General features: G+C 34.2%; 1 protein-coding gene across 6 annotated transcripts in view; it reads right to left on the bottom strand.

Moving 5' to 3' along the window:
- Positions 1 to 27,825, bottom strand: part of WDPCP (WD repeat containing planar cell polarity effector) — a 418,665-nt gene that overhangs the window by 46,693 nt on the left and 344,147 nt on the right. For 2 of the 6 annotated variants that reach the window (XM_059943230.1, XM_059943232.1), the window contains one exon: positions 16,935 to 17,191. The exons of 3 other annotated variants lie outside the window; for them this stretch is intronic. In XM_059943230.1, coding sequence (XP_059799213.1) covers positions 17,025 to 17,191 — 167 coding nt within the window. In that variant the 3' untranslated portion in view covers positions 16,935 to 17,024. Of the gene's footprint in view, positions 1 to 16,934; positions 17,192 to 27,825 lie in introns of those variants that run through there. One more of the 6 variants, XM_059943236.1, reaches the window with a different exon arrangement.

Below are 27,825 nucleotides of genomic sequence, written 5' to 3'. Positions count from 1 at the left end.
GATGGCTGTATCATTTTTGTATTGTCATCAGCAGTGAATGAGTTCTTCATTTGCTCTGCATCTTAACCAGTGCTTAGTATTATTGTCAGTATGTTTTTATTACAGATATTCTAATAGGTGTGCAGGGGTATCTCATCATGGTTTTAATTTTGCACTTTCTTCATGACTAATGATGTTGAATATTTTTTCATGTGCTTATTTGCCATCTGTATATGTCCTTATTAAAGTATATGGTCAAGTCAAATCTTTTGCCCATTTTAATTGGGTTGTTTTCTTATTGTTGAGTTTTTAATATATTCTGGATATAAATTTAATGTCTATCACGTGATTTGCAAATATTTTCTCCTAGCAAGTAGCTTGTCTTTTCATGCTCTTAACAGTGTCCTTTGAAGAGCAAAACTTGATGAAGTCCAGCTTATCAGGTTTTTAAAATTATGAATTGTGCTTTCAGAGTCAGATCTGAGAATTCTTTGACTATTTCCAGATCATGAAGATTTCCTCCTATGTTTTCTTCTAGAAGTTTTATAGTTTTACATTTTATATTTAGATCTATGATCCGTTTTGAGTTAAGTTTTGAATAAGGTGTGAGGTTTAGTTTAGGGCTCATGGTTCTTACACATAGATTCCAGTTGTTTAAATACCATTTGTTGAAGAGTATCCTTTGTTCATTGAATTGCCTTTGTACTTTTGTTAAAAATCAGGAATATTTGTATGGGTCAACTTCTGAGTTCTCTATTCTATTCCATTAATCCACGTGTCTGTCCTTTTACTAATACCATACTTTCTTGATTAGTTTAGCTTTAGAGCAGGGAATGGCAAACCACAGTCCATGGCCAAATCCAGTCCATGCCTAGTTTTATAAATATAGCTTTATTGGCACACAGCCATTCATTTACATACTGTCAGTGGCTGCTTTCTCGCTACAACTGTAAACTCTGTAGCTGTGACAGAGACTGTATGACCTGCAAAACCCAAAATATTTATTAAGTGGCCTGTCTGTGAAGACAGAAAATATTTGCTGACTCCTGCTTTTGAAAGGCTTAAGATCGTGCATGATTCTTCCAACATTATTTCCCATTTTAAAAATTGTTTTTGCTATTCTGGTATCTTTGTCTTTCTGTATAAAATGTATAATCAGCTTGCTTATGTCTACAGAAATCCTTTCTGGGCTTTCAATTAGAATTGTGTTAAATCTTTAGATCAGTCAGAAGACAACTGACATCTTTACTATATTGAGTTTTCCAATCCATAAACCTGGTGTGTGTATCCATTTATTTTGATCTTTTATGATTACTTTAAACAGTGTTTTATAGTTCTTGGCATACAGATTCTGTTCAAGTTTTGTTAGATATATTCCAGGGTAATTTCATTTATTTTGGAGCTACTGTAAACTTTTAAAATTGTAACCTCCAATTCTACATTACTAGTATATAAGCATATAATTGACTTTTATGTATTGGCTGTATATTCTGTGACCTTGTTTAAACTCACTTATTAGTTGTAGGAGTTTTCTGTAGATAACCTTGGGATTTTCTATGTAGATAAACCATGTTGTCTGCAAATAGGGATGGTTTTATTTCTTTCCCAAGCTGTATGTTTTTTCTTTCTTTTTCTTGTCTTATTGCTGTGGCTAAGATTTCCAGCACAGTGTTGTATAAGAGTGGTGAGAATTGACTTTGCTGTGTGCCCACTTGTGTAGTTTCGTTTCTGTTTTTGTAGCTTCTCTGTATAGATTGAGGAAGTTCCTTGTTATTCCTTGTTTTCTGAGATTAAAAAGTGCTAAATGGGTATTAAATCTGGTCAAATGCTCTTTTTGCATCAGTTGATCTGATCAACTAGGTTTTCTTATTTGAACTGTCAATATAGTCGATTTCATTGATTTTTCAAAATTGAATGAGCCTTGCCGTTCTGAGGTAAACTGCACTTGATTGTGTTGTATTTTTAAAAAATATATTACTGAATTATATTTCTTAATCTTTTGTTGAGGATTTTTGCTTCTATAGTTATGAGGGATACTGGACTAAAGTGGTTTTTTGTTCTGTTTGTTTTTTTTGTTTTGTTTTGTTTTGGTACTCTGGGTAATGGTAGCTTCAGAAAATGACTTGGGACATGTTTTCTAATCTTTATTTTCTGATGGAGATTGTGCACAATTGATGGTATTTTTTCCCTCTAAATGTTTGGTAGAGTTTGCCAGTGAGACTATCTGGACATGGATATATCTTTTTCGGAGTTTTTTTTTTTAACTATAAATTCAGTTTTTAAAATAGTTTTAGGAGTATTCAGATTATCTGTTTCATTTTCAGAAAGCTTGGTAGCTTGTGGTTTTTAAATAATTAGTCTATCCCAACTATGTTATCAAATTTATATGCATAGAGTAGCTCACATTATTATCTGTTTAATGTCTATGAGGTCTATTATAATGTCCTCACTTTCATTCCTGATAATGAAAACCTATGTCTTTTCTCTTTTTTTGTCAGTCTGACTAGAGTTTTCTCAATTTTATTGATCTTTTCAAACAACTTTTAAACTTTTGATTTCATTGATTTTCTTTTTCTGTTTTCAATTTCAGTGATGTCTGCTCTTATGTTTATTATTTCTTCTGCTTGTTTTGAGTTTTTGATCTGTTTTTTTCTAGTTTCTTAAGGTGGTAGCTTAGACTGTTCATTGAGACATTTTTTAAAATAAGCATTTAGTAGAATAAAATCTCCACTAAGCACTGTTTAAGCTATATCCCACAAATTTTGATATGTTGTATTTTGGTATTTTTCAGTTTATAATATGTTCTGATTTCCTTGAGACTGCCTCTTTGACCTATGAATTATTAGAAGTGTGTTTTTTAATTTCTAAGTTTTTCTAGATTTTTCTGTTTGTCTTTCTGTTATTAATTGCTAGTATAATACCATTTAAAGTCAAGATTTGTTTTATGACCCAGGATATGATATGTCTTGGTGAAATAAGAAAGTTCATTGGAGATCAGATTAGGCTGGAGATAAAGTGGAAATATTCTTTTTGTTCTTCAGCTCCCATTATCTTTCTCATATTATCTTCATCTGCTTTCTTAAACATAGCTAGAGATTCAGTGAAAACCTGTAATGATCTTTAGGTTGTCAAATTGCTGATACCCTTCAATTTTTATGTTTTGAAAGAGCTTAAGATGGTCTATCTTTGGAAATATGTTTAAAATTGGCCAGTTTTAGCCATATACTGAGGCTTAGAAAAAGACTTCTCTACTTAGTTTCTAGTTTTATAGGCAGCAAACACCTAGCAGGGATAATATGAACTTAACCAGTTCTATCTAATATACATTAAGCTACCTTAATAGCTGAACACATTGGAAATGCTCAGTATATTCTACATTTATTTCAGTTTAAGATGCAGAAATGGACTTCCTAGACATATGCCATATGTTCTCCTCTTATGCCAAGATAACAAGAATTAAAAGACTGAGATGAATAAACAAGGTCAACTTAGACTGAGCCAAATTAGACAACAGAATAATTGTCAGATTTTCTGTTGGCAGGGACAGTTTGTTTTGAGCCAATCTTCATGAATTATAGGCTGTAAATTTTTTTTTTTTCTGGTAAGTCTACCACCAGGGATTCTGTTGACAATTTCTTTGTTTTGTAAACACTGAAGATTTTCAACAGTTATATTGTTTATAGGCACACATAAGGATTCTGAATAGATGGGCATTTTTTTTGGTTCCAGTGTAAAGAAAACTGCTTAGATATGAATCAAATAAAACCAAGGCAAAATTTAATAGCTTTTAACAGGATAGTGTTTCATTTGGAATTTCTTAGGTATGAATTCAGATATAACAAATAGCAAGAAACTAACCAATATTATAATTAATTTATGACAGTAAATATCAAAGTAGATAAATTTGCTACAAATATAAAGTTTATTTGCACTACAGTAAAGAATTTTAGACATCGAAGGGACTATCTAATACAAATGAAAAACTGAGGCAACCAGAGAAGTTGACTGCTTGAAACATAATAACTAGTTTAGGGAAGTACCAAATCTAAAGTATGTTTAGTTTAGTCCTAGGATCATTTATTTTACTTATCATTGCTCTTCTCACCCTTATGGATTTTTTTTTCCTTCTAAGTTGTTTTTTCTTTGAGTTGTGTAACTTTAAAAATTGCTGGTCAAAAATATGAAAACGAACAACTTGAATAATGGTTGTCTTCGCCACATCAAAAATATGAAAACAAACTAGTTGAATAATGCATTAATGGCGTATAAGGTATAAAGTCTCAGTCAATTCACATAATGGTGATGTTTTTTAAAAACCCATTTATACCCAAGATGCTGTAACTGTTTTAAATTTGGAAGTCCTTGATTCTTTTGCATATCTAAAATGTCTACTTTACACACTACCAGCTATGTATTCTTATATCCTATATATTCTTGTATTATAAAAAGAATTCTTTTATTTATTCAATAAATATCTCTTGAGCGTGCTACATGCCAGGTACTTTTTTTTTGAGTTATAAAGAACCAGCTAAAAAGTATCTTTATTTCCTTGTAAAAATCTCATAAATAATGGGAAATTGAGGAATGTATTTTACACTGAATCCCAACTCTAGGCTGGATTGGAGTGAGTCAGGCGTTTGCAGATAGCCTCCATCTCTGCTTTGTTCTCTTACTGCTGCCAGGCAGTTTTCACAGTCCTGGAGGATGAAGCAGTGAGTAATAAACAAAGAAAAGGCAAACATCTCTACCCTCATACAGCTTACATTCTAGTAAGTTTGTTTATAAATTCAAATGCAGTACAGTCTATTCACAACCAGTTTTCAGTGGGTTTCTACATTGTATATAGTTCAAATTAATTTGGTTTATTAATTTTGCCATAGGTTACCCAGAAATTAAAATTTTGTTCAGTGATTTGTAAGTATATGAAGAATGAAAATAGTCTATGGGAAAGATTTAAAATTAAGAGAACATGTTATGGTTCATTCATGGATAGAATATTTGTTAAAAGCTCACTCTGTGACTGGCACTGGGTTCGATGCTGTGGATACAACAGTGAGCAAAAGCAGACACAATTTTAACCACTGGTGAGTAGGCCCAGGCTGTGTGCCATGCTGCTGTGCTATTCTCTCTGCCTCTCTCTCTTTTAGAGGTTGAGACATTACTGAACTCCTGTAGACTCTTTCTTTTTTCTTTTCTCTATTGAAAGAAAAATTATAACAAAAATTTTAAGTATCTTTGGGTAACTAAACTTCCCAAACTGCAGTTTTAATGTTCAAATTAAACCCTGAGCCACAGCATTCAGATGGTGAAGTGTGAAAACAGACCTCACATCAAAACTTCCCCTGATGTCAAGGCAGCTTTCCCTATCAATTCAGCCCAATCAAAATGATCTATTAAAAATGCAGGGGCTTCCCTGGTGGCACAGTGGTTGAGAATCTGCCTGCCAATGCAGGGGACACGGGTTCGAGCCCTGGTCTGGGAAGATCCCACATGCCGCGGAGCAACTGGGCCCGTGAGCCACAATTGCTGAACCTGCGCGTCTGGAGCCTGTACTCCGCAACAAGAGAGGCCGCGATAGTGAGAGGCCCGCGCACCGCGATGAAGAGTGAGTGGCCCCCACTTGCCGCAACTAGAGAAAGCGCTCGCACAGAAACGAAGACCCAACACAGCCATAAATAAATAAATTTAAAAAAAATACAGACCACATCCTAACACTTTATATTAATTTTCTCTTCTGCTGTAACAAATTACCACAAATTTAGTGGCTTAAACAGGGTGCATTCCTTTCTGGAGGAGAATCTGTTTCCTTGCTTTTTTGACTTCCTTCCTTTCCTTGGCTTATAGTCTTCCTCCTCCATTTTCAAAGCTGAAAGTGGCAGGTTGAGTCTTCTCACTGCGAATCACTCTGATACTGACTCTTCTGCCTCCCTCTTCCACATTTAAGGACCCTCTTCCACACTTAAGGATTACATTAGGCCCATCTGGATAATGCAGGATAATATCCCTATTTTAAAGTCAGATAATTAGCAACCTTAATTCCATCTGCTACCTCAATTCCCCTTTGCCATGTAATAAAACATATTCACAAAATCTGGGGATTAGGATGTGGACATCTTTGGGAGGCCATTATTCTGGCTGTCATCCACTCAGCTATCATACAGTGGCTTCTCACTGCAATGAGAACAAAGATCATACAGCATAGCATGGCCTACAGAGGCCCTAACTAATTTATCATCCTCCAGCTGCCTTTATAGTTTAGCTATATTGATTCTCTGTCACTCGAACCTCCCAAATTTGTTCCCACCCTAAGGCCTTTGCATGTACAATTTCCTCTCCCAGGAATGCTCTGTCAATTCACCATATCTTCATATAGATGAGTCCTTGTCATTCAGGTCTTAACTCAAATATTACCTTCTCAGTGAGTATTTCTCTGATCACCAATTCTTTGTATTTTTTCCTAGTACGTATCATTAATTGAATGACTTTTACTTACGTATTTTTGCTTGTTTCTTATCTATATCATTCTTCTTCCTTCCCACACACACCTGAGTGAGAACTCTGAGAGAGCAATGGGGCTGCTATGTGCCAACTATACATCAGGCATTGTGGTAGGGTTTGTAGAAATTATAATGACTAAGACAGTTATCGTGGTTCCAGCCTTCACAGAGTTTATAGGTTAATGAAGAAGCAGATATTAATCTAATAATCATATAAGAGAATAAAATTACAAATATGACAGTGTTATAATGCTTTATAGTTAATATGTTTTAATATCTGGTAGGACTAGTTCCCCCCTCATGGATTTTTTTTTAGTGTTTCATAGATATTTCTATATGCTTATGTTTTACGTGAACTTTAGTATCAACTTGTCTAACTTCATAAAAGTATGTTGGTATTTTTACTGGGATTACATTAAACTTGTAAATTAATTTAGAAAAAACTGGCATCTTTATAATGTTGAGTCATCCCATCCAAGAAGAGGGGATGTCTTTCCATTTGTTCAAGGCTATTTTTATGTCTTTCAGAGTGTTTTAAAGTTTCCCTCATATAGGTTTTGCATATTTGTTGATCAATTTATTCCTAAATTTTTAATCTTTGTTGATATCATGAATGGGATTTTCCTCTACCATTCTCTAACTGGTTACCGTTTGCGTATCAGTATATGAAAGCTATTGATTCCTATGTTAATTTTACATTCCTTATTGAATTTTTAAAATATTTTATTTTATTATTGATTCCCTAGGGCTTTTCAGTTATATTGTAATATCATTGCCAATAGAGAGAGTTTTATTTCCTTACTAATTCTTATGCCTCTAGTTCAAAAACTGGCAAATATTTTCTGCAAGGGCCAGACAGTATATATTTTAGGTATTGAGGGCGATATAGTCTCAACTATCAAGCCATGGACAGTAAATAAATTAATAGGTGTGGCTGTGTTCTAACAAAACTTTATTTACAAAAACAGGCAGCAGGTTTGGATTTGGCCTGTAGTTCATAGTTTGCTAACCCTTGCTCTAGCTGATTTATCTAATTATACCGGCTAATACCTCTGGTACAGTTTTGAATAGTAGCAGAGATACTGGGCATTTTTGCCTTGTTTCTGATCTTAGTGGAAATGCCCTTAGTGATTACCCATTAAGTAAGATAGCATTAGGACTAAATTGTATATATATTCTTTTGTTAAGAATGTATCCCTCAATTGCTATTTTCTTGAGTGTTTTTATCAGGAATGGGGATTGAATTTTGTCAGAGACTTTTTCAGCATCTAAAGAGATAATCATATGATTTTTATTGACTTAAGATTTATTAATATGATGTATGATATTAATGGATTTGGTAACATTGAACCAACCTTGTATTCTCAGGATAGATCCAGGTGTTGGATTTTGTGTGCTAATATTTTATTTAATATTTTATTAACGTTGATGTTTATGAATGATATTGGTTTATAGTTTTCTTTTTCTGTGCTTTACAGAGTTCTTCTTTATTTTTAATGCATTGGGACAATTTGTAGAGCATTGAGAATATCTGATCTCTGAAGGCGTGGTAGAATTCTCCTATCGAACCACCTGGGCTTGTTGCTTTTTTGTAGGGTAGTTCTTTAAGCACTTTGTCTATTTCTTTTATGGTCGGCTTCAGATTTCTAAATCTAATGGTGGTCACTTTTGGCAATCTGCATTTACCTAGGAAATTATCTATATTTTCTATGTTTTCAGATTTATTTGCTTAGAAATCTGCAAAGTAGTCTCTTATGATTTAAAAAAAATTGTTACAATGATTAATTCCTCCTCCCTCTGCCATTTCTTATTTTGTGTATTTATGCTTTCTCCTTTTTCTTGATCAAGTCAACTTGATCTGTTTTCTTAATTTTTTTCAAAAACACCCAGATTTGATGTCTTAATTAGTTCTACAACTTTTTAAAACTCCTACCTTATTGGTCAGTAAACTATAGCCTGTGGGTTAGTCACTGTTTTTGTAAATAAAGTTTTATTGGACCACAGTCATGTCCATTCATTTATGTATTGCAGACAGCTGCTTTTGTGCTACAACAACAGAGCAGAGCAATTGCAGCAGAGAACATGGCCCAGAGGCCTAAAATATTTACTCTCTAGACATTTAGGAAAATTTCCCAACCTCCACTCTGCCTGATTAATTTCTGCTTTTATTTTTATTCCTTCTGACCTATTTTGCTTAGTTTCTTGTTATTTCTTAAGATTTTTGAGTTGGAATTAGTTCATTTTATTTTTTCATTCTCCCTGATAAAAGTGGCTAGTGTAATCACTTTTTCTCTGATCATTACTTTAAATCCCATTATAATTATTTTTTAGAAATTTCATGTTTTATTTTCCTCTTTCACCCAAGAGTTGTTTAATAGAAAGTTTTAACATTTCTAGGAGGAAAGTCGTTTTGTTTCTTGTTAAACATTTCTAGTTGTATTGCATTGTGATCAGGGAGTGTTTGTAATAGTTCTTCCTTATGGAACTTAGCGGTATCTGTTTGGCACCTAACATGATCATTTTTGGTTAATATTTAACAGGTTCTTGGGAAGAAAATTTATTCTCTATCATCAGAGTGTAGAATTTGATAAATATCCATAATATCTACATTACTGATTATCTTGTTTAAGTAGTCTTTCTTCTTATTTTTTGTCTACTTAGTCAATTTTTGTAATAAGAATAATGAGTTAAAGTCTCCTGTTATTAGTGTCAATGTTTCCTGCATTTCTTGTAGATTTTCCTTCATAGAGGTTGTTTCTGTGTTACTTGGTACATACATATTTGTGTTACCTCTTTGTTGTGAAATATGGGTGTTAACATTTCCTTGTCAATATTTAATGCTTTTGTGCTTCTCTCTGTAACCAGGATTTCTACTGTTTCTTATTTTTATTTGCCTGGAATACCTTTTCCCATCTATTAGCTGTTCTGATGAATTTGTTTTAGCTATGTATATAGTACATAGCCGGATCTTGGTTTATGAGCAAATTGAAAATCTTTTTGGTTTTTTTTGAAAATTTTTTTTGTTTTAATGGATGAGGTAAGTTCATTTATATTCATTGGTATGACTAATATTCTTGGTCTCAAGTCTGTCTGAATATTTTATAATTATGCAAATTTGGTTTTATTTGCTTATGTTTCTTCTGAGGTTTGAATGTGCTTTTTTAAAAATGGAATTTAGGAAGGTTTGTAGTTTTGTTGGTGGTTACCTTTGTACTAATACCTTTTTTTTTAATTCAATTTTTTTTTATAGGCAGGTTCTTATTAGTTATCTATTTTATACATATTAGTGTATATATGTCAATCCCAATCTCCCAATTCATCCCACCACCACCCCACCCACCCCCGCTTTCCCCCCTTGGTGTCCATATGTTTGTTCTCTACATCTGTGTCTTTATTTCTGCCTTGCAAACTGGTTCACCTGTACCATTTTTCTAGATTCCACATATATGCGTTAATATATTTGTTTTTCTCTTTCTGACTTACTTCACTCTGTATGTACTAATATCTTTTCTAATGCAGTTGGTCTCTTCTTAGTTATTATTATCTGATGCATCAGTGTTTATTGGTATCTTTTAACTCTCACCTATACCTATACAGCAATCAGTGGGCTTATTTTGCTTTTCTCTTTTACTGTCAGTGTTCCTCCCATTTTTTAAGTTGTATCATTTCTACTTAATCACAACATACAGTATCTGTACATGAATCTTCCACACTCATCTCCCCACACTCCTGTTTTTGTTTTCTATCTACATTTAAATGTATTAAAACATTCACAATTAGTCCTGTGTCTGAAGTTTTCCCAATCATCTCATGGTTGGATAAAGCTCCTCTTCTAGTACATTCCTAAAGAAGGACTCGTGTAAACTGTTACTCTTTAGATTTGATACTTGTAGAAGAATTTGGATGGATATAAGTTCTTGGTTTACAGTTTCTTTCACTGAGTTTTTAAAAATTGCAGCTCCACTTTTGCCTTGCTGTGTATTTTATTTTTGAAATGGTTGATGCTAGTTTAATTCTTTTGCTTTTGTAAGTTACTTGATCCCTTTTTTAAAAAAAATGTATTGGAGTATAGTTGATTTACAGTGTTGTATTAGTTTCAGGTGTACAGCAAAGTGAATATGTTATACATCTACATATATCCACTCTTTTTGTTTTTTTTAGAATCTTTTCTCATATAGGGCACTACAGAGTATTGGGTAGTTACCTGTGCTGTACAGCAGGTTCTCATTAGTTATCTATTTTATATATAGTAGTGTGTATATGTCAATCCCAGTCCCCCAATTTATCCCTTCCCCCCTTATCCCCTGGTAACCGTAAGTTTGTTTTCTACATCTATGACTCTACTTCTGTTTTGTGACTAAGTTCATTTGTACCTTTTTTTTAGATTCCACATATAAGTGATGTCATACGATATTTGTCTTTCTGTGTCTGACTTACTTCAATCAGTATGACAATCTCTAGGTCCATCCATGTTGATGCAGATGGAATTATTTCATCCTTTTTTATGGCTGATTAATATTCTACTGTATATATACCACATACTTTTTTATCCCTTCCTCTATTGATGGACATTTAGGTTGCTTCCATGTCCTGGCTATTGTAAATAGTGCTGCAGTGAACATTGGGGTGCATGTATCTTTTTGAATTATGGTTTTCTCTGGGTATATGCCCAGGGGTGGGATTGCTGGGTCATATAGTAGTTCTATTTTTAGTTTTTTAAGGAACCTCCTTACTGTTCTCCATAGCGGTGTACCAATTTACATGCCTGTCAACAGTGTAGGAGGGTTTGCTTTTCTCCATACCCTCTCCAGCATTTATTGTTCGTACATTTTTTGATGATGGCCATTTTTGACCGGTGTGAGGTGATACCTCACTGTAGTTTTAAATTGTATTTCTCTAATAATTAGTGATGTTGAGCATCTTTTCATGTGCTTTTTGGCCATCTGTATGTCTTCTTTGGAGAAATGTCTATGTAGATCTTCCACCCATTTTTTGATTGGGTTATTTGTTTTTTTGATATTGAGCTGCATGAGCTGTTTGTATATTTTTCAGGTTAATACCTTGTTGGTTGCTTCATTTGCAAATATTTTCTCCCATTCTGAGGGTTGTCTTTTTGTCTTGTTTATGGTTTCCTTTGCTGTGCAAAAGCTTTTAAGTTTCATTAGATTCCATTTGTTTATTTTTGTTTTTATTTTCATTACTCTAGGAGGTGGATCAAAAAAGATCTTAATGCGATTTATGTCCAAGAGTGTTCTGCCTGTGCTTTCCTCTAAGAGTTTTACAGTGTCTGGCCTTACATTTAGGTCTTTAATCCATTTTGAGTTTATTTTTGTGTATGGTGTTAGGGTGTGTTCTAATTTCATTTCTTTACATGTAGCTGTCCAGTTTTCCCAGCACCACTTTTCTCCATTGTATATTCTTGCCTCTTTTGTCATAGATTAGGTGACCATAGGTGCATGGGTTTATCTCTGGGCTTTCTATCCTGTTCCATTGGTCTATATTTCTGTTTTTGTGCCAGTACCATACTGTTTTGGTGACTGTAACTTTGCAGTATAGTCTTAAGTTGGGGAGCCTGATTCCTCCAGCTCTGTTTTCTTTCTTAAGATTGTTTTCGCTATTTGTGATCTTTTGTGTTTCCATACAAATTGGAAAATTTTTTGTTCTAATTCTGTGAAAAATGCCATTGGTAATTTGATAGGGATTGCATTGAATCTGCAGATTGCTTTGGGTAGTATAGTCATTTTGACAATATTGATTCTTTCAATACAAGAACATGGTATATCTCTCCATTTGTTTGTGTCACCTTTGATTTCTTTCATCAGTATATTATAGTTTTCTGAGTACAGGTCTTTTGCCTCCTTAGGTAGGTTTATTCCTAGGTATTTTATTGTTTTTGTTGTGATGGTAAATGGGATTGTTTCCTTAATTTCTCTTTCTGATCTTTTGTTGTTAGTGTATAGGAATGCAAGAGATTTCTGTGTATTAATTTTGTATAATGCAACTTTACCACATTTCATTGATGAGCTCTAGTAGTTTTCTGGTAACATCTTTAGGATTTTCTATGTATAGTATCATGTCATCTGCAAACAGTGACAGTTTTACTTCTTCTTTTCCAATTTGTATTCCTTTTATTTCTTTTTCTTCTCTGATTGCCGTGGCTAGGACTTCCAAAACTATGTTGAATAATAGTGGTGAGAGTGGACATCCTTGTCTTGTTCTTGATCTTAGAGGAAATGCTTTCAGTTTTTCACTGTTGAGAATGATGTTTACTGTGGGTTTGTCATATATGGCCTTTATTATCTTGAGGTAGCTTCTCTCTATGCCCACTTTCTGGAGAGTTTTTATCATATATAAGTTACTTGATCTCTTTACCAGGAGGCCTTGAAGATTTTTAAAATTAATCATTGAAATCTGAGAGTTTTGTTGGGATAGGTCTCAGAGCTGATTGTTCTAAGATAATTTTTCTCAGGCATCTGGTAGGATCATCCAATGTGTAGATTCAAGTGGTTTTTAAAAAATTTAACTCTGAAACATTTTCCTGGATTATAGTTTTAAATATTAATTCTGTTCCATTGTTTTATTTTTCTTCTTCAAGGAATCAAAATGTACAAATGCTAATGCTTTTTTGCCTTATCTGCCACTCCATTACTTTCTCCCTGACTTTTAAAAATTTCTTTCTTTACTTCCTTTTCATTCTCTTGTTTTCTGCCATTTTCAGTGTCTTTTATTAAATTTTAATTTGAGTTTATTCTCACTTGAGTGCCTTGAATTTATTTTTCATTTCTCAGATAACATTATCTTTTTCTTCTTTTTCTTTCTTGAGTTCAGTGAACTTCCTCTCTTCCCTCCTACCCTCTCCTCTCCTCTGCTCTTCCTTCCTTTCCTTCTTAGTTCTTGTCTTTTTAATCCAGAGTGGGTTTCCATGTACCCAGTTGCTTGTTTGAGTTTATTTAATTCTGCTTGGAGTGTTGCTGTACAGTTTTCTTCTACTTCATGGTTGTTTGGGGGGAGAGAATTTTCCTCAGTTGACGTGCATTGATTTTCATTTTCTATTCCTTTAAAGTAACTCTGTGTGGAACTGTTTATATTTTTCCTGTTTATTTTTGTGGTATTGGATGTATTTTGTGAAATTCTGGTTCAATAGTGCCCTCAGTATGACAAAGTCTAGGGAATTATTGGTGTAAGGATAGATATATTTACCAGTGGAACATAATGGCAAATCCAGAAAGAAATCTTTACACTTATGGGTAACTGAGTTTTTGACAAAATTGCAAAGGCAATTCATTGGGGCAAGGAGCCTTTTCCACAAATGGTGCTCGGAAAATTGGATTTTCATGTACAAAATAATGAATTTAGACCCTTATGTCACATCATACATGGAAATTAATATGAACTAAAACTATAGAACTTCTAGAACAAAACGTAAGAGAAAATTTTGGGGTTCGTAGGTTTCTAGAAAAGAATTTCTTATGTACAACACAAAAAGCACAATTGATAAAAAAAAAAAAAAAGCTAAATTGGGCTTCACCAAAATTTGAAACTTTTGTACTTCAAATGACACTGTTAGGAAAATGAAAGGGCAAGCCACAGACTGGGAGAAAATATTTGCATGTATCTGATAAAGGACTTATATTCAGACTATATAATATATAAATAAATTTTATAACTCAGTAATATGAAAACAACCCAATTAAAAAATGCACAAAAGTTTTGTATAGATATTTCGCCAAAGAAGATATACTAATGGCTAATAACCACATAAAAATGCCCAGCATCATTAGTCATTAGGGAAATGCAATTAAAATCAGAATGAGATACAACTCTACACCCAGTAAAATGATTATAATAAAAAAACCTGACAATACCAATCATAGGTGAGAACATGGAGAAACCGGAACCCTCATACATTGCTGATGGGTATTTAAAATGTTACAGTCACTTTGGAAAAACAATCTGGCAGTTTCTTAAAACTAGGAAGATAAATATAAACTTACAACAATATGATCCACCAATTGTACTCCAGAAGATCTAACCAAGGGAAATGAAAACAAATGTCTACTTGAAGATGTATATGTAAATATTTATTAGTAACATTATTCATAATAGCCGCAAACTGGAAATAATTCAAATATTCATCAGCTGGTGAGTAGATAAACAAAATGTGGTATATTTATACAATGGAATACTGTTCAACAATTAAAAAGGAATGAACTACATGCTACAATATGTATGAACCTCAAAAACATAATGCTAAGTGAGAGAAGCCTGACACAAAAGACAACATATTGTATGACTCCATTTATATGACATGTCCAGGTCGTATGATTTCATTTATATAAGATTTCTCTAGAGACAGAAAGCAGACCAGTGATTGGCTCAGGCTAGAGGTGGGAGTGGAAACTGACTGTACCTTGGCACAAGGAAGCTATTTGGGTGATGGAGATGTTTTAAAACTGCACTGTGATCGTTGCACAACTTTATAAACTTACCAAACGTCACTGAATTGTATACTTACAATGGGTGAATTTTATGGTACATGTAAATTATGCCTCGGTAAAATTGCTTTTTAAAAAGTAAATAAAGAGGTAAAACTTCAGGCGGCTGAAGATAATAGAGGCTGCCTCCCTTTCTATGTCCCAGTACTTCCTCTATAAACAATACAGAACACAGTAAAGGAAGGGAGGATTGAAACTTATGGGAGAAGCTAAACTATATGAAAACTACACCTTTGGCATAACTTGAAGACAGAGAATGTCCAAACTTCAATATAATTGTAAGTAAAATGGAAAAAAACCCAAATCCCAGTGCATGATTTCTCCATCTTCTGGTGGTCTTGTAGATCAGAGCAGGGATTACATGGAAGGGACTTAAAAGTAACATGCAACTCAAAGGGGCAGTTTTTAAAATGCATAGCTTCTGGGGCGAGGAGATGGGTGGGTGATAAAAGGCAAAAAGGGAGAGGCACCTTTTGGCAACTGGTGTGAAGGAGGAAAAAAGTATAAGAGGAAGATTTAGGGTCTTGCACAACAACAAAAAAAGAGTAAACAATGAGAGGTCATACATCTACATAGGAGTGTGTGTAGAGTGCTTAATTAGCCCCTCTTTGGTTCTCTCATTTCCAGGCTCTCCTTTTAAAATTTCTGGCTAGTCTGTTCTTCTGTCACTTGACATAAGCAGGCTCGTAGAACTGTGACTTTCCCTGTTCCTTTTCCTATCAAGTTTGTTTCTTTTACTGAGAGTGAGTTTGCTCACTTTTTATTGACACTGCTGCCAGGTGGGGTTTTTTCACTCTTAGGCTCCAGATAAAGTCAACTGTTGGTTTTCACAACCTGTCTGACCTGAGTAGAACTACAAGGCTGAACTAGCTTGGGGGGTGGTGGGAGGATGGGAGCAGCCCCAGAACATCACAGATTCCCACTTTATTACTATAAGTTCAGCAGTTTTTCGTAAATAAGTGCTTCTCAATTCGTTTGCCATCATTTGATTTCCAGAGCCCTGAAATGGTAGTTTTGGTCCAGTTTTATAATTGTTTCCTGGGGAGATTTACTGATCTCTAAACTCTGCCATACCTGGAAATCCTGCCCCTTCATTTACTGTTAATCTATGTAGTTTGAGGCATTTTTTCAAGGATATTATAAGTATATATGTATAGTTGATAGATATGAAATATATATTTCATGTATCACATCGTATATCGTATCATATTCATGTATGTAATATATGATATGTATAAAAAATGTGGCCTCTTCACAATTATTGCATATAGTTGGGATCCTCAAGAGCAGGTATGTTAACTAAAGACCAGAGGCCAAATCCTGTCCACTACCTGTTTTTGTAAATAAAGTTTTATTGTAACACAGCCACTCTCATTCATTTATATATTGTCTGCGGCAGCATTCATACTATAGCACCAGTGCTGAGTAGTTGCAATAGCGTCTACATGGCCCACAAAGCTTAATATCTGGCCCTTTACACAAAAAGTTTTCTGACCTTAGCTTCAGAGCAGTATCATCATCATAATTAACATTATAATTATCATTATAAATAATGCTATTAATTTGTCCAGTGTTTTTAATTTCACATTTATTCTTTCTCTTTGTTTTCTCAATAACCCAATGTGGCAAGCTGGATAGATATTAAATGAACATTTATCAGATTTCAAAAATGAGTGGCAAGCTTGCATAAGTATGAATGTATAAAATTATAATTCAAAGTAAATATTCTAAGAATAATATTTTAATAACATAATGATACCAAAATTTAACAACAGAATACAAATAGAATTTAGTATGTTATAGTAGTTTCATTTGGCCTGGGATAACATTCATTCTAACAATATTCTTTTCATATATTTCTGCCTCCATCAAGCCTGCTCTTCCATGACCAAACTACTGCAAAATCCTAGCCATGAGAAAATGTGCATTTTTTTCTTTGATATTTTGAAATTTCCTTGCTTAACTATTAGTTTGCATTTAAACAGGGAATATTTCAATTGTTCAATACTAAATACTGCTCCTGTATGGAGCAATTTTCTCAGTTCAGCATAGCTTACGTGTCAGCAGAGACATTCAGTGTTCTTTGTTGAATAATATGTCTGTGGATTGAACAAAAGGGAGGGAGGTTATCTGGAAATATGTCTTCTCCTTGAGGTGCTAAAGATAGGCCAACAAAAGCTTCATTTAGCATATCCCCTCTGTCCAAAGGCCCCAGGAGTTCTGTTAAAAAAGGATTAAGATATGAGTCAAATACAAATGTAATTTCTGCTAACTTGTTCATAAGTACAGTTACAGGAAAACTTTCACATATCCCAATGAAACTTTTTTTTTTTTTTTTTGGTCAGTTTACTATGTAGCGCACAGTGGAAATCTTGCAGTCACAGTTCCCTGTGACTTATGTTATTCTTAGACTTAGCTCAACCAGGGGAGTTTGATAGCTGAATAATGAATTTTTTTGAGTTCAGATTTAAAAAATTCATTTATAACTTGCCATTCATAGTGTTTATTTTTTTTTTAATTTATTTCTTTATTTATTTAGTTTTGGCTGTGTTGGGTCTTCGTTTCTGTGCGAGGGCTTTCTCTAGTTGTGGCAAGTGGGGGCCACTCTTCATCGCGGTGCACAGGCCTATCACTATCGCGGCCTCTCTTGTTGCGGAGCACAGGCTCCGGACGCGCAGGCTCAGCAATTGTGGCTTACGGGCCTAGTTGCTCCGTGGCATGTGGGATCTTCCCAGACCAGGGCTCGAACCCGTGTCCCCTGCATTGGCAGGCAGATTCTCAACCACTGTGCCACCAGGGAAGCCCCCATTCATAGTGTTTTTAAACAGCATTTTATTAATCAAGTATTCTTTTTTTTGTTAACCAATTAACTAGAATATTTTATTATATTGGAAAATTGTAAGATTTTTAAAATTTTACTCTCTCAAATGTAGCACACAACTTGAAAACTAAAAGGAAAATATTTTTTCCAATATTTGCTCCTAATAATTTTAAAGTGTTTATAGAGAGTTTGCTATTCCCACATCATACAGATGAATAGGGAGAACTTTAATATTGGCAACTTTGACACAGCATTGTTTTTAAAAATTGTTTGAAACATAATGAAGTGTGAAAAATATATACTTGAAAAAACATAAACCTTATTAAAAACCAGCAGCCCTTAGAACCACAGTGTATCTGTATTTTTTTTTTTAGTTAAAAAATTTTAGACTACAGAGTAAAAAACACATAACTTAATTTTTACCATGTTGAGCATTTTTAAGTGTACAGTTCAGTAGTATTAAGTATATTCACATTATTGTGCAACAGATCTCCAGATGTTGCAAAACTGATGCTGAACACCCATTAAAGACTCCCCATTTTTCCTTTCATCCAGCACCATTTTACTTTCTTTTCTATAAATCTGACTACTTTAGATGCCTCATGTAAGTGGTATTGTACAGTATTTGTATTTATGTAACTGGCATATTTCACTTAGCATAATGTCCTCATGGATCATCCATACTGTAGCATGTGACAGGATTTTCTTCCTTTTTAAGGTGAATAATATTCCACTCTATCTATGTACCATGTTTTGTTTATCCATTCATTCTTCCATGAATATTTGGGTTGCTTCCACCTCCTGGCTATTGTGAATAATGGTGCTATGAACATGGGTGTGCAGATATCTTTTTGATACCCTGAATACAATTTCTTTGGATATATACATATATAAGTAGGTTTGCTGGATAATATGTAAGTTCTATTTTTAATTTTTTGGGGAACCACCATTTTACAATCCTACCAACAATGTACAAGGGTTCCAATTTCTCCACATCCTAACCAACACTTGTTATCTTCTGGTTATTTTTTTGGTAGTAGCCATCCTAATGAATGTAAAGTGATATCCATTATCATTTTGATTTGCTTTTCCATAATAATCAGTGATGTTGAGCATCTTTTCATGTGCTTATTGGCCATTTGTATATCTTCTTTGGAGATAAGTCTATTCAAGTCCTTTGCCCATTTTTGAATCAGGTTGTTTGATTTTTGTTGTCAAGTTTCAAGAGTACTTTATATATTCTGGATATTAATCCCTTATCAGATTATGATTTGCAGATATTTTTTCCCATTCCATGGGTTGTCATTTCATTCTGTTGTTAGTGTCTTTTGATGAATAAAAGTTTAAAATTTTGATATAGTCCAGTTTATTTATTTTTACTTTTGTTGCCTGTACTTTTGGTGTCATATTCAAGAAATTATTTCAAATCCAGTGCCATGAAGATTTTTCCCTGTTTTTTTTTTTCCCTAAGAGTTTTTTAGTTTTAGGTCTTACGTTAGGTATTGATCCATTTTGAATTAATTTTCATGCATGGTGCAAAATAAGGGTCTAGCTTCATCTTTTGCATATGTATATCCAGTTTTCCCAAAACCATTTGTTGAACAGACTGTCCTTTCCTCATCAAATGGACTTGGCACCTTTGTTGAAAATCATTTGACCGTATATGTGAGGGTTTATTTCTGAGCAGCTTATTTTATTCCATTGGTCCATATGTCTGCCTTTATGCCAGTGCCATACTGTTTTTTAGCTTTGTGGTAAGTTTTGAAATGAGGAATTGTGAGTTCTCCAGCTTTGTTCTTCTTTTTCAAGATTGTTTTGGCAATTCAATGTCCCTTGAGATTCCATATGAATTTTCCGATGAGTTTTTCTGTTTCTGCAGAATACATCATTGGGATTTTGATAGGGATTACGTTGAATACGTAGATTGCTTTGGGATATACGGATATTTTAACAATGATAAGTCTTCCAACCCATGAACATGGGATGCTTTTCCACTCATTACTGTATTCTTTATTTTCTCTTAGCAGTGTTTTCTACTTTTCAGTGTAGAAGATTTTCACCTCGTTAGATTTAAGAATTTCATTCTTTTTGATGCTCTTGTACGTGGAATTGTTTTTAAAATTTCCTTTAGAGATATTTCATTTCTAGTGTATAGAAACATAGCTGATTTTTGTGTGTTAATTGTGTATCCTGCAACTTTGATGAATTCATTCATTCTAACAGCTTTTCAATGGAATATTTAGGGTTTTCTACAAATAAGATTATATCATCTGCAAATAGAAATCATTTTACTTCTTCTTTTCCAATATGGATGCCTTTGATTTATTTTGTTGCCTAATTGCTCTGTCTGGACTTCCAGTACTATGTTGAATAGAAGTGGAGAGAGTGGGTATCCTTGTCTTGTTCATGATTGTAGAGGAAAAGCTTTCAGCTTTTTACCATTGAGTACCATGTTAACTGTGAGTTCTTCTTTATTATATCAATAGTTTTCTCCTGTACCTACTTTGTTGAGTTTTTATTATGAAAGGGTGTTGAATTCTGTCAAGTGTTTTTTGTGCATTAATTGATAAATACATATAGCTTTTGTCCTTCATTCTGTTAATGTGGTATATTACATTCATTTTTTTCAGGTTGTACTATCCTTGCATTCTAGGAATAAATCGCTTGGTCATGGTGTATAATCTTAATATTCTGCTGAATTTGGTTTGGTAGTATTTTGTTAGCAATTTTTGCTTCAACAATCATCAGAGTTATTGGTCTATTTTCTTTTTTTTCTTCGTCCGACTGGTTATGTGGGCATCTTTCTTGTAGCTTTGGTTGTATAAGAGACCTTCTGCCAGTTTTCAGTTGGTTTTCTAGGAGAAATGTTCCACATGTAGATGTATTTTTGATATGTTTGTGGCAGAAGGTGACCTTCTCGTCCTTCTACTCTGCCATCTTGATCTCCACCAGTCTACTCTTTTCTTTTCTTTTTTTTAAAAATAAATTTATTTATTTAGCTATTTATTTTTGGCTGCATTGGGTCTTCGTTGCTGCACGCGGGCTTTCTCTAGTTGTGGCAAGCGGGGGCTACTCTTCGTTGCGGTGCGCGGGCTTCTCATTGCGGTGGCTTCTCTTGTTGTGGAGCATGGACTCGAGAGCGCAGGCTCAGTAGTTGTGGCACACAGGCTTAGTTGCTCTGCGGCATGTGGGATCTTCCCAGACCAGGGCTCAAGCCCATGTACCCTGCATTGGTAGGCAGATTCTTAAGCACTGTGCCACCAGGGAAGCCCTCTTCTTTTCTTTAGTGTCTTTGTCTAGCTTTGGTATTAGGGTAATGATAGCCTCATAGAATGAGTTTGGGATGTTACTTCCTCTTCAGTTTTTTGCAGAAGTTTAAGGAGGTTTGGCATTAATTTTTCTTCAGATGTTTAGTAGAATTTCTAGTGAAGCCATAGGCCCTACGCTTCTCTTTCTGATTCAACTTCTTTATTAGCTATAGGTCTGGTCAGATTTTCTATTTCTTCATGATTCATTCTTGGTACGTTGTGTGTTTCTAGGAATTTATCCATTTCTTCTAGGTTTTACAATTTGTTGGCATGTAATTGTTCATAGTACTCTCTTATAATCCTTTTTTGTTTCTGTGGTATTGGTTGTAATGGCCCCCTTTTCATTTCTGATTTCCGTTTCTGAGTCATCTTTTTTTTTTTAACATCTTTATTGGCGTATAATTGCTTTGGTGTGTTAGTTTCTGCTTTATAACAAAGTGAATCAGCTATCTTTGTTAATCTAGCTAATGGTTTGTCAATTTTGTTGAAATTTTCAAACAACCAGCTCTTAGTGTTATTGATTTTTTCTATTGTTTTTCTCATCTCTATTTCATTTATTTCACCTCTGATCTTTGTTATTTCCTTCCTTCTGCTAACTTTGGGCTTAGTTCATTTTTCTCTAGCTCCTTGAGTTGTAAAGTTAGGTTGTTGATTTGAGATCTTTCTTCTTTTTTAATGTAAACATTTATTGCTATAAACTTCCCTCTTAGCACTGCTTTCACTGCATCTCCTAAGTTTTGGTATGTTGTGTTTTCATTTTCACTTGTCTCAAGATATTTTCCCTTTTGATTTCTTCTTTGACTCATTGATTGTTTAAGAGTGTGTTGTTTAATTTCCATGTTGTGATGGTTAATTCTGTATATCAAACTGATTGGGCTAAGGGATGCTGAGATGGTTGGGTAAAACATTATTTCTGGGTATGTCTGTGAAGGGGTTTAGGAAGGAGTTAACATTTGTATCAGTAAAGAAGATCCACCCTCATCAGTGTGGGCATGTATCATCCAATCTGTTGAGGGCTGAAACAGAACAAAAAGGCAGAGAAAAGGCAAATTGTCTTTTTCTCTTCTTGAGCTGGGACCCCATCTTCTCTTGCACTCTGACATTGGAGCTTCTGGTTCTTGAGCCTTTGGATTCTGGGACTTACATCAGTGACAAGTTCTCAGCAGGCCTTTGGCCTCAGACACCAGATTTCCTGGTTCTCCAGCTTGCAGATGGCATATTGTGGGACTTCACAATCTCCATAAACATGTCAGCCAGTTCCCATAATAAATTCCCTCATATATCTATCTATGTTCTGTTTGTTCTGTTTCTCTGGAGAACCCTAGTACACATGTATTTGCAGATATTTTAGTTTTTCTTCTGCTGTTGATTTCTCGTTTCATTCCATTATGTTAAGAAAAGATCTTCCTAATGATTTCAGTCTTTTAAATTTTGTTAAGTCTTGTTTTTGGCTTAACATAAGGTCTGTCCTGGAGAATGTTCCATGTGCATTTGAGAAGAATGTGTTTTCTGCTATTATTGGATGGAGTAGTCTATATATGTCTTTTAGGTCCAATTGGTGTGTAATGTTGTTCAAGTACTCTGTATCCTTCCTGATATTCTGTCTGATTGTTCTTCCATAACTGAAAGTAGGGTATTGAAATGTCCTACTGTTAGTTTGTTATTATTTCTTCCTTCGATTCTGTCATTGTTTGGTTCATTTCAGAGCTCTCATGTTTAGTGAACAAACACTTATAATTGAAATATCTTCCTGGTGAGTTGTCCTGTTTATCATTATATAAGGTACTTTGTCTCTTGGGACAGTTTTTGACTTAAAGTCTGTTTGTCTGATATTAGTACAGACAGCTCTGCTGTCTTGTGGTTACCATTTGCACAAAATATATTTTTCCATCCTTTTACTTTAACCTATGTGCATTGCTAGATATAAAGTGAGTCTCTTGTATGCTGCATGTTGTTGGATCCTGCTTTTTTAAATCCAAAAATTAGATATAGATTAGCCAATCTATGTCTTCTGACTGAGGAGTTTCATCTATTTACAGTTAAAGTTATTACTGATGCAGAAGTATTTACCACTGCCATCTTATGTATGTCTTCTGGTTTTTGCCCCTCATTTCTCCACTTACTCCTTCCCGTGAGTTTCTTTGACTTTTTTGTAGTGATATGCTTTGATTTCCTTCTCTTTTACTTTTGGGTGCATTCTGTAGATATTTTCATTTTGGTTATTTCAATTAAACAAAATACCTTATAAAGCAATAAAAATCAATTTTAAACCAATATCTTCAATCCCATGTAAAAACTCTACTCCTTTACATTTCTGTACCCAATTTGTTACTGTTGTTAAAAATTATATCTTTATATATTTTGTACCCATTAACATAGATATATGGGGCAAATATTTGGGGGGCTTTTTGTCTTTTACACTCTATTTAAGAATTAAAAGTGGATTTATGCAACAAAATCACAGGAATAAAGGATTCTATATTTGTCTATATGTTTACCTTTACTGGGTAGCTTTTACTTTCATATCACTTCATGTTGCTGTGTAACATCCTTTCATTTCAATTTGTAGGACTCTTTAGCATTATTGTAGGGCAGGCTTAATTCTAGTCATTACTTAGAATTAGTAATGAATTCCTTTAGCTTTTGTTTATCTAAGAAGATGTTAATTTCTTTTTCATTTTTTAAAAATTGAAGTTTAGTTGATTTGCAATATTGTGTTAGTTTCATATGTGCAACATAGTGATTTGTTTTTGTTTTTTGCAGGTTATGTTCTATTATAGGTTATTATAAGATAGTGGGTGTAATTCCCTGTGCTGTAGAGTAAATCATTATTGCTTATCTATTTTATGTATACTATTTTGTATCTCTTAATCTCATACTCTTAATTTGCCCCCCCTTTGGTAGCCATGCATTTGTTTTCTATGTCTGTGAGTCTGTTTTATATTTAAATTCATCAGTACTATGGTTTAGATTCCACATATATGTGATATCATGTAGTATTTGTCTTTCACTGTCTGACTTCACTAAGTTTGATATTCTCTAGGTCCATCCGTGTTGCTGCAAATGGCAAAATTTATTCTTTTTTTGTGGCCGAGTAATATTCCATTGTATATATATACCACATCTTCTTAAGTGTATCATTTGTTGATGGACATTTGGGTTGCTTTCATGCCTTGGTTATTGTAAATAGTGCTGCTATGAATATTGGGGTGCATGTATCTTTTCGACTTATGGTTTTCTCCGGATATTTGCTGGGATGGCAGGATCATATGGTAACTCTATTTTTAGTTTTTTTAAGGAACCTCCATACTGTTCTCCATAGGGGCTCTACAAATTTATAATCCCACCACAGTGTAGGAGGGTTCCTTTTTCTCCACACTCTCTCCAGCATTTATTATTTGTAGACTTGATGATAGCTATTCTGACTGGTGTGAGGTGAAACTTCATTGTGGTTTTGACTTGCATTTCTCTAATAATTAGCAATGTTGAGCATTTTTTCATGGGCCTTTTAGCCATCTGTATGTCTTCCTTGGAAAAATGTCTGTTCAGGTCTCTTGCCCATTTTTTGGACTTGGTTGTTTGTTTTTTTGATATTGAGTTTTATGAGCTGATTGTATACTTTGGATATTAAGCCTGTGTCGGTGACAATTGTTTGCAAATACTTTCTCCCAATTCATAAGTTATCTTTTCATTTTGTTGATGGTTTCCTTTGCTGTGCAAAAGCGTTTAAGTTTGATTAGGTCCCATTTGTTTATTTTTGCCTTTATTTCTTTTGCCTTGAGAGTCTGATCTAAAAAAAATCGTATGATTTATGCCAAAGAATATTTCGCCTATATTTTCTTCTAGGAGTCAGTCTTACATTTAGGTCTTTAAATTATTTTAAGTTTGTTTTTGTGTGTGGTGTGAGGGAATGTTCTAATATCATTGACTTATAAGTAGCTGTCCAGCTTTCCTAATACCACTTGTTGAAGAAAATGTCTTTTTCTCCATTGTATATTCTTGCCTCCTTTGTTGTAGATTAATTGACCATACATGTGTGGCTTTATTCCTGGGCTCTCTATTCTGTTCCATGGATCTATCTGTCTGTTTTTGTCCCAATATCATGCTGTTCTGATTATTGTAGCTTTGTAGTGCAGTTTAAAGTCTAGAAGGGTTATGCCTCTAGCTTTTTCCCCCTCAGGATTGCTTTGGCAATTCTGGGTCTTTTGTGATTCTATATACATTTTAGGATTATTTGTTCTAGTTTTGTGAATAATGTCATGGGTATTTTGATAGGGATTGCATTAAATCTGTAGATTGCTTTGGGTAGTATGGACTTTTTAGCAATATTAATACTTGCAATCCAAGAGCACGGAATATCTTTCCATTTCTTTGTATCAGCTTCCATTTCCTTTATTAGTGTTTTATAATTTTCAGTGTATAGGTCGTTCACCTCCTTGGTTAAATTTATTCCTAGGTACTTTATTATTTTTGTTGCAATTTTAAACAGGATTTTTAAACTTTCTCTTTCTGGTATTTCATTATTAGTGTATAGAAAATGCAACAGATTTCTGTATATTAATCTTGTATCTTGCTACCTTGCTGAAATCATTTATTCTGCTAGTTTTTGTGTGGAGACTTCAGGGTTCTCTACGTAAAGTATCATGTCATCTGCAAATAGTGACATTTTAACTCTTTCCTTTCAATTTGGATACTTTTATTTTTCTTGCCTGATTGTCGTGGCTAGGACTTCCAATACTATGTTCAGTAGAAGTGGTGAGAGTGGGTATCCTTCTCTTGCTCCTGAATTTTGCGAGAAGGCTTTCAGCTTTTCACCATTGTTATGTTGGCTGTGGGTTTGTTGTAAATGGCTTTTATCATGTTGAGATATGTTACCTCAAGACCAGCGGTCCCCAACCTTTCTGGCACCAGGGACCGGTTTTGTGGAAGACAGTTTTTCCACAGACAGGGGTTGGGTGGATGGTTTAGGCGGTAATGTGAGCAATGGGGGGTGGCAGATGAAGCTTCGTTCATTCACCCACTGCTCACTTCCTGCTGTGCAGCCCGTTTCCTAACAGGCCATGGACTGGTACTGGTCCATGGTCCAGGGGTTGGGGACCCTTGCTCTAGACCCACTTTGGTAATAGTTTTTATCATGAATGGATGTCAGATTTTGTCAAATGCTTTTTTTTTCTGTATCTATTGAGATGATCATATGGGTTTTGCCTTTCCTTTTCTTAATGTGGTGTATCACATTCATTGATTTGTGTATATTGAACCATCCTTGTGACCCTGGAATGACTCCAACTTGATCATGGTGTATCATCCTTTTTATGTATTGTTGGATTGCTAATATTTACTTGTGGATTTTTGCATCTATATTCATCAAAGATACTGGCCTGTAATTTTCTTTCCTTTTTTTTTTTTACTGTTTTTTGTCTGGTGTGGTATCAGGGTAATGATGGCCTTGGAGAATGAATTTGGGAGTCTTCCCTCCTCTTCAGTTGTTTGGAATAGTTTGAGAAGGATAGGTATATGTTCTTCTTCATATGTTTGGTGGAATTCCACAGTGAAGTTGTCCAGTCTTGGACTTTTGTTTGTATGGAGTTTTTTTGTTTGCTTTTGTTGATTTTTTTTTTTTTTGGCCATCCCATGTGGCTTGTGGGATCTTAGTTCCCCGACCAGGGATTGAACCTGGGCCACGGCAGTGAAAGTGCAGAGTTCTAACCATTGGACCACCAGGGAATTCAGGGAGTTTCTGTTACTACAGATTCTATTTCACATCTAGTGATTGGTCTGTTCAAATTATCTGTTTCTTCTTGACTCTGTCTTAACAGGGTGCATGTTCTAGAGATTTGTCCATTTCTTCTAGGTTGTCCAATTTCTTGGTATGTAACTGTACATATTATTCTCTCTTTTTTTTTTGTATTTCTGTGGTATCAGTTTTTGTTTCTCCTCTTTCATTTCTTATTTCATTCATTTGGGTCCTCTACCTTTCCTTCTTGGTGAGCTTGGCTAGAGGTTTATCAATTTTATTTATCTTTTAAAAAAACCAACTCTTGGTTTTATTGATCTTTTCTATTTTTTCAACCTCTCTTTTGTTCATTTTCTCTCTTATCTTTCTTATTACCTTCCTTCTGCTGACTTTCAGCTTTGTTTTTTCTTTTTCTAATTCTTTTAGGTGATAGGTTAGGTTGTTTATTTGAGATTTTTCTTGTTTCTTGAGGAAGGAATGTATTCCTATCAACTTCCCTCTTAGAACTGCTTTTGCTGCATCCCAGAAATTTTGTAGCTATGTTTTTGTTTTCATTTGTCTTGAGGTATTTTCTGATTTCTTTTAAATTTTATTGTTGACCTGTTGGATTTTTTTATTTGTATATTGTTTAGTCTTCACATCTTTGTGTTTTCTGCTTTTCTTTCTGTAGTTGATTGCTAGATTCATACCATCATGGTCAGAAAAGATGCTTGATACAATTTCTATCCTCTTAAATTTGTTGAGGCTTGTTTTGTGGTCTAGTATTTGGTCTATGATAGAGAACATTCCTTGTGTGCTTGAAAAGGGTGTGTATTCTGAATTTTTTGGTTGTGGTGTCCTGTAGATATCAGTTAAGTCCAACTGATCTGTTGTGTCATTTAGGGTTTCTGTTGCCTTATTGTTTTTCTGTCTAGAAAATCTGTCCATTGATGTCCATGGGGTGTTAAAGTCTCCTACGGTTATTGTATTCTTGTCCATTTCTCCCTTTAAA

The sequence above is a fragment of the Balaenoptera ricei genome, chromosome 13 (assembly GCF_028023285.1).
Source record: "Balaenoptera ricei isolate mBalRic1 chromosome 13, mBalRic1.hap2, whole genome shotgun sequence".
NCBI classification, from domain to species: domain Eukaryota; kingdom Metazoa; phylum Chordata; class Mammalia; order Artiodactyla; family Balaenopteridae; genus Balaenoptera; species Balaenoptera ricei.
The sequence above is the reverse complement of the archived record's forward strand: the minus strand, read 5'-3'. Positions and strand labels throughout refer to the sequence as shown.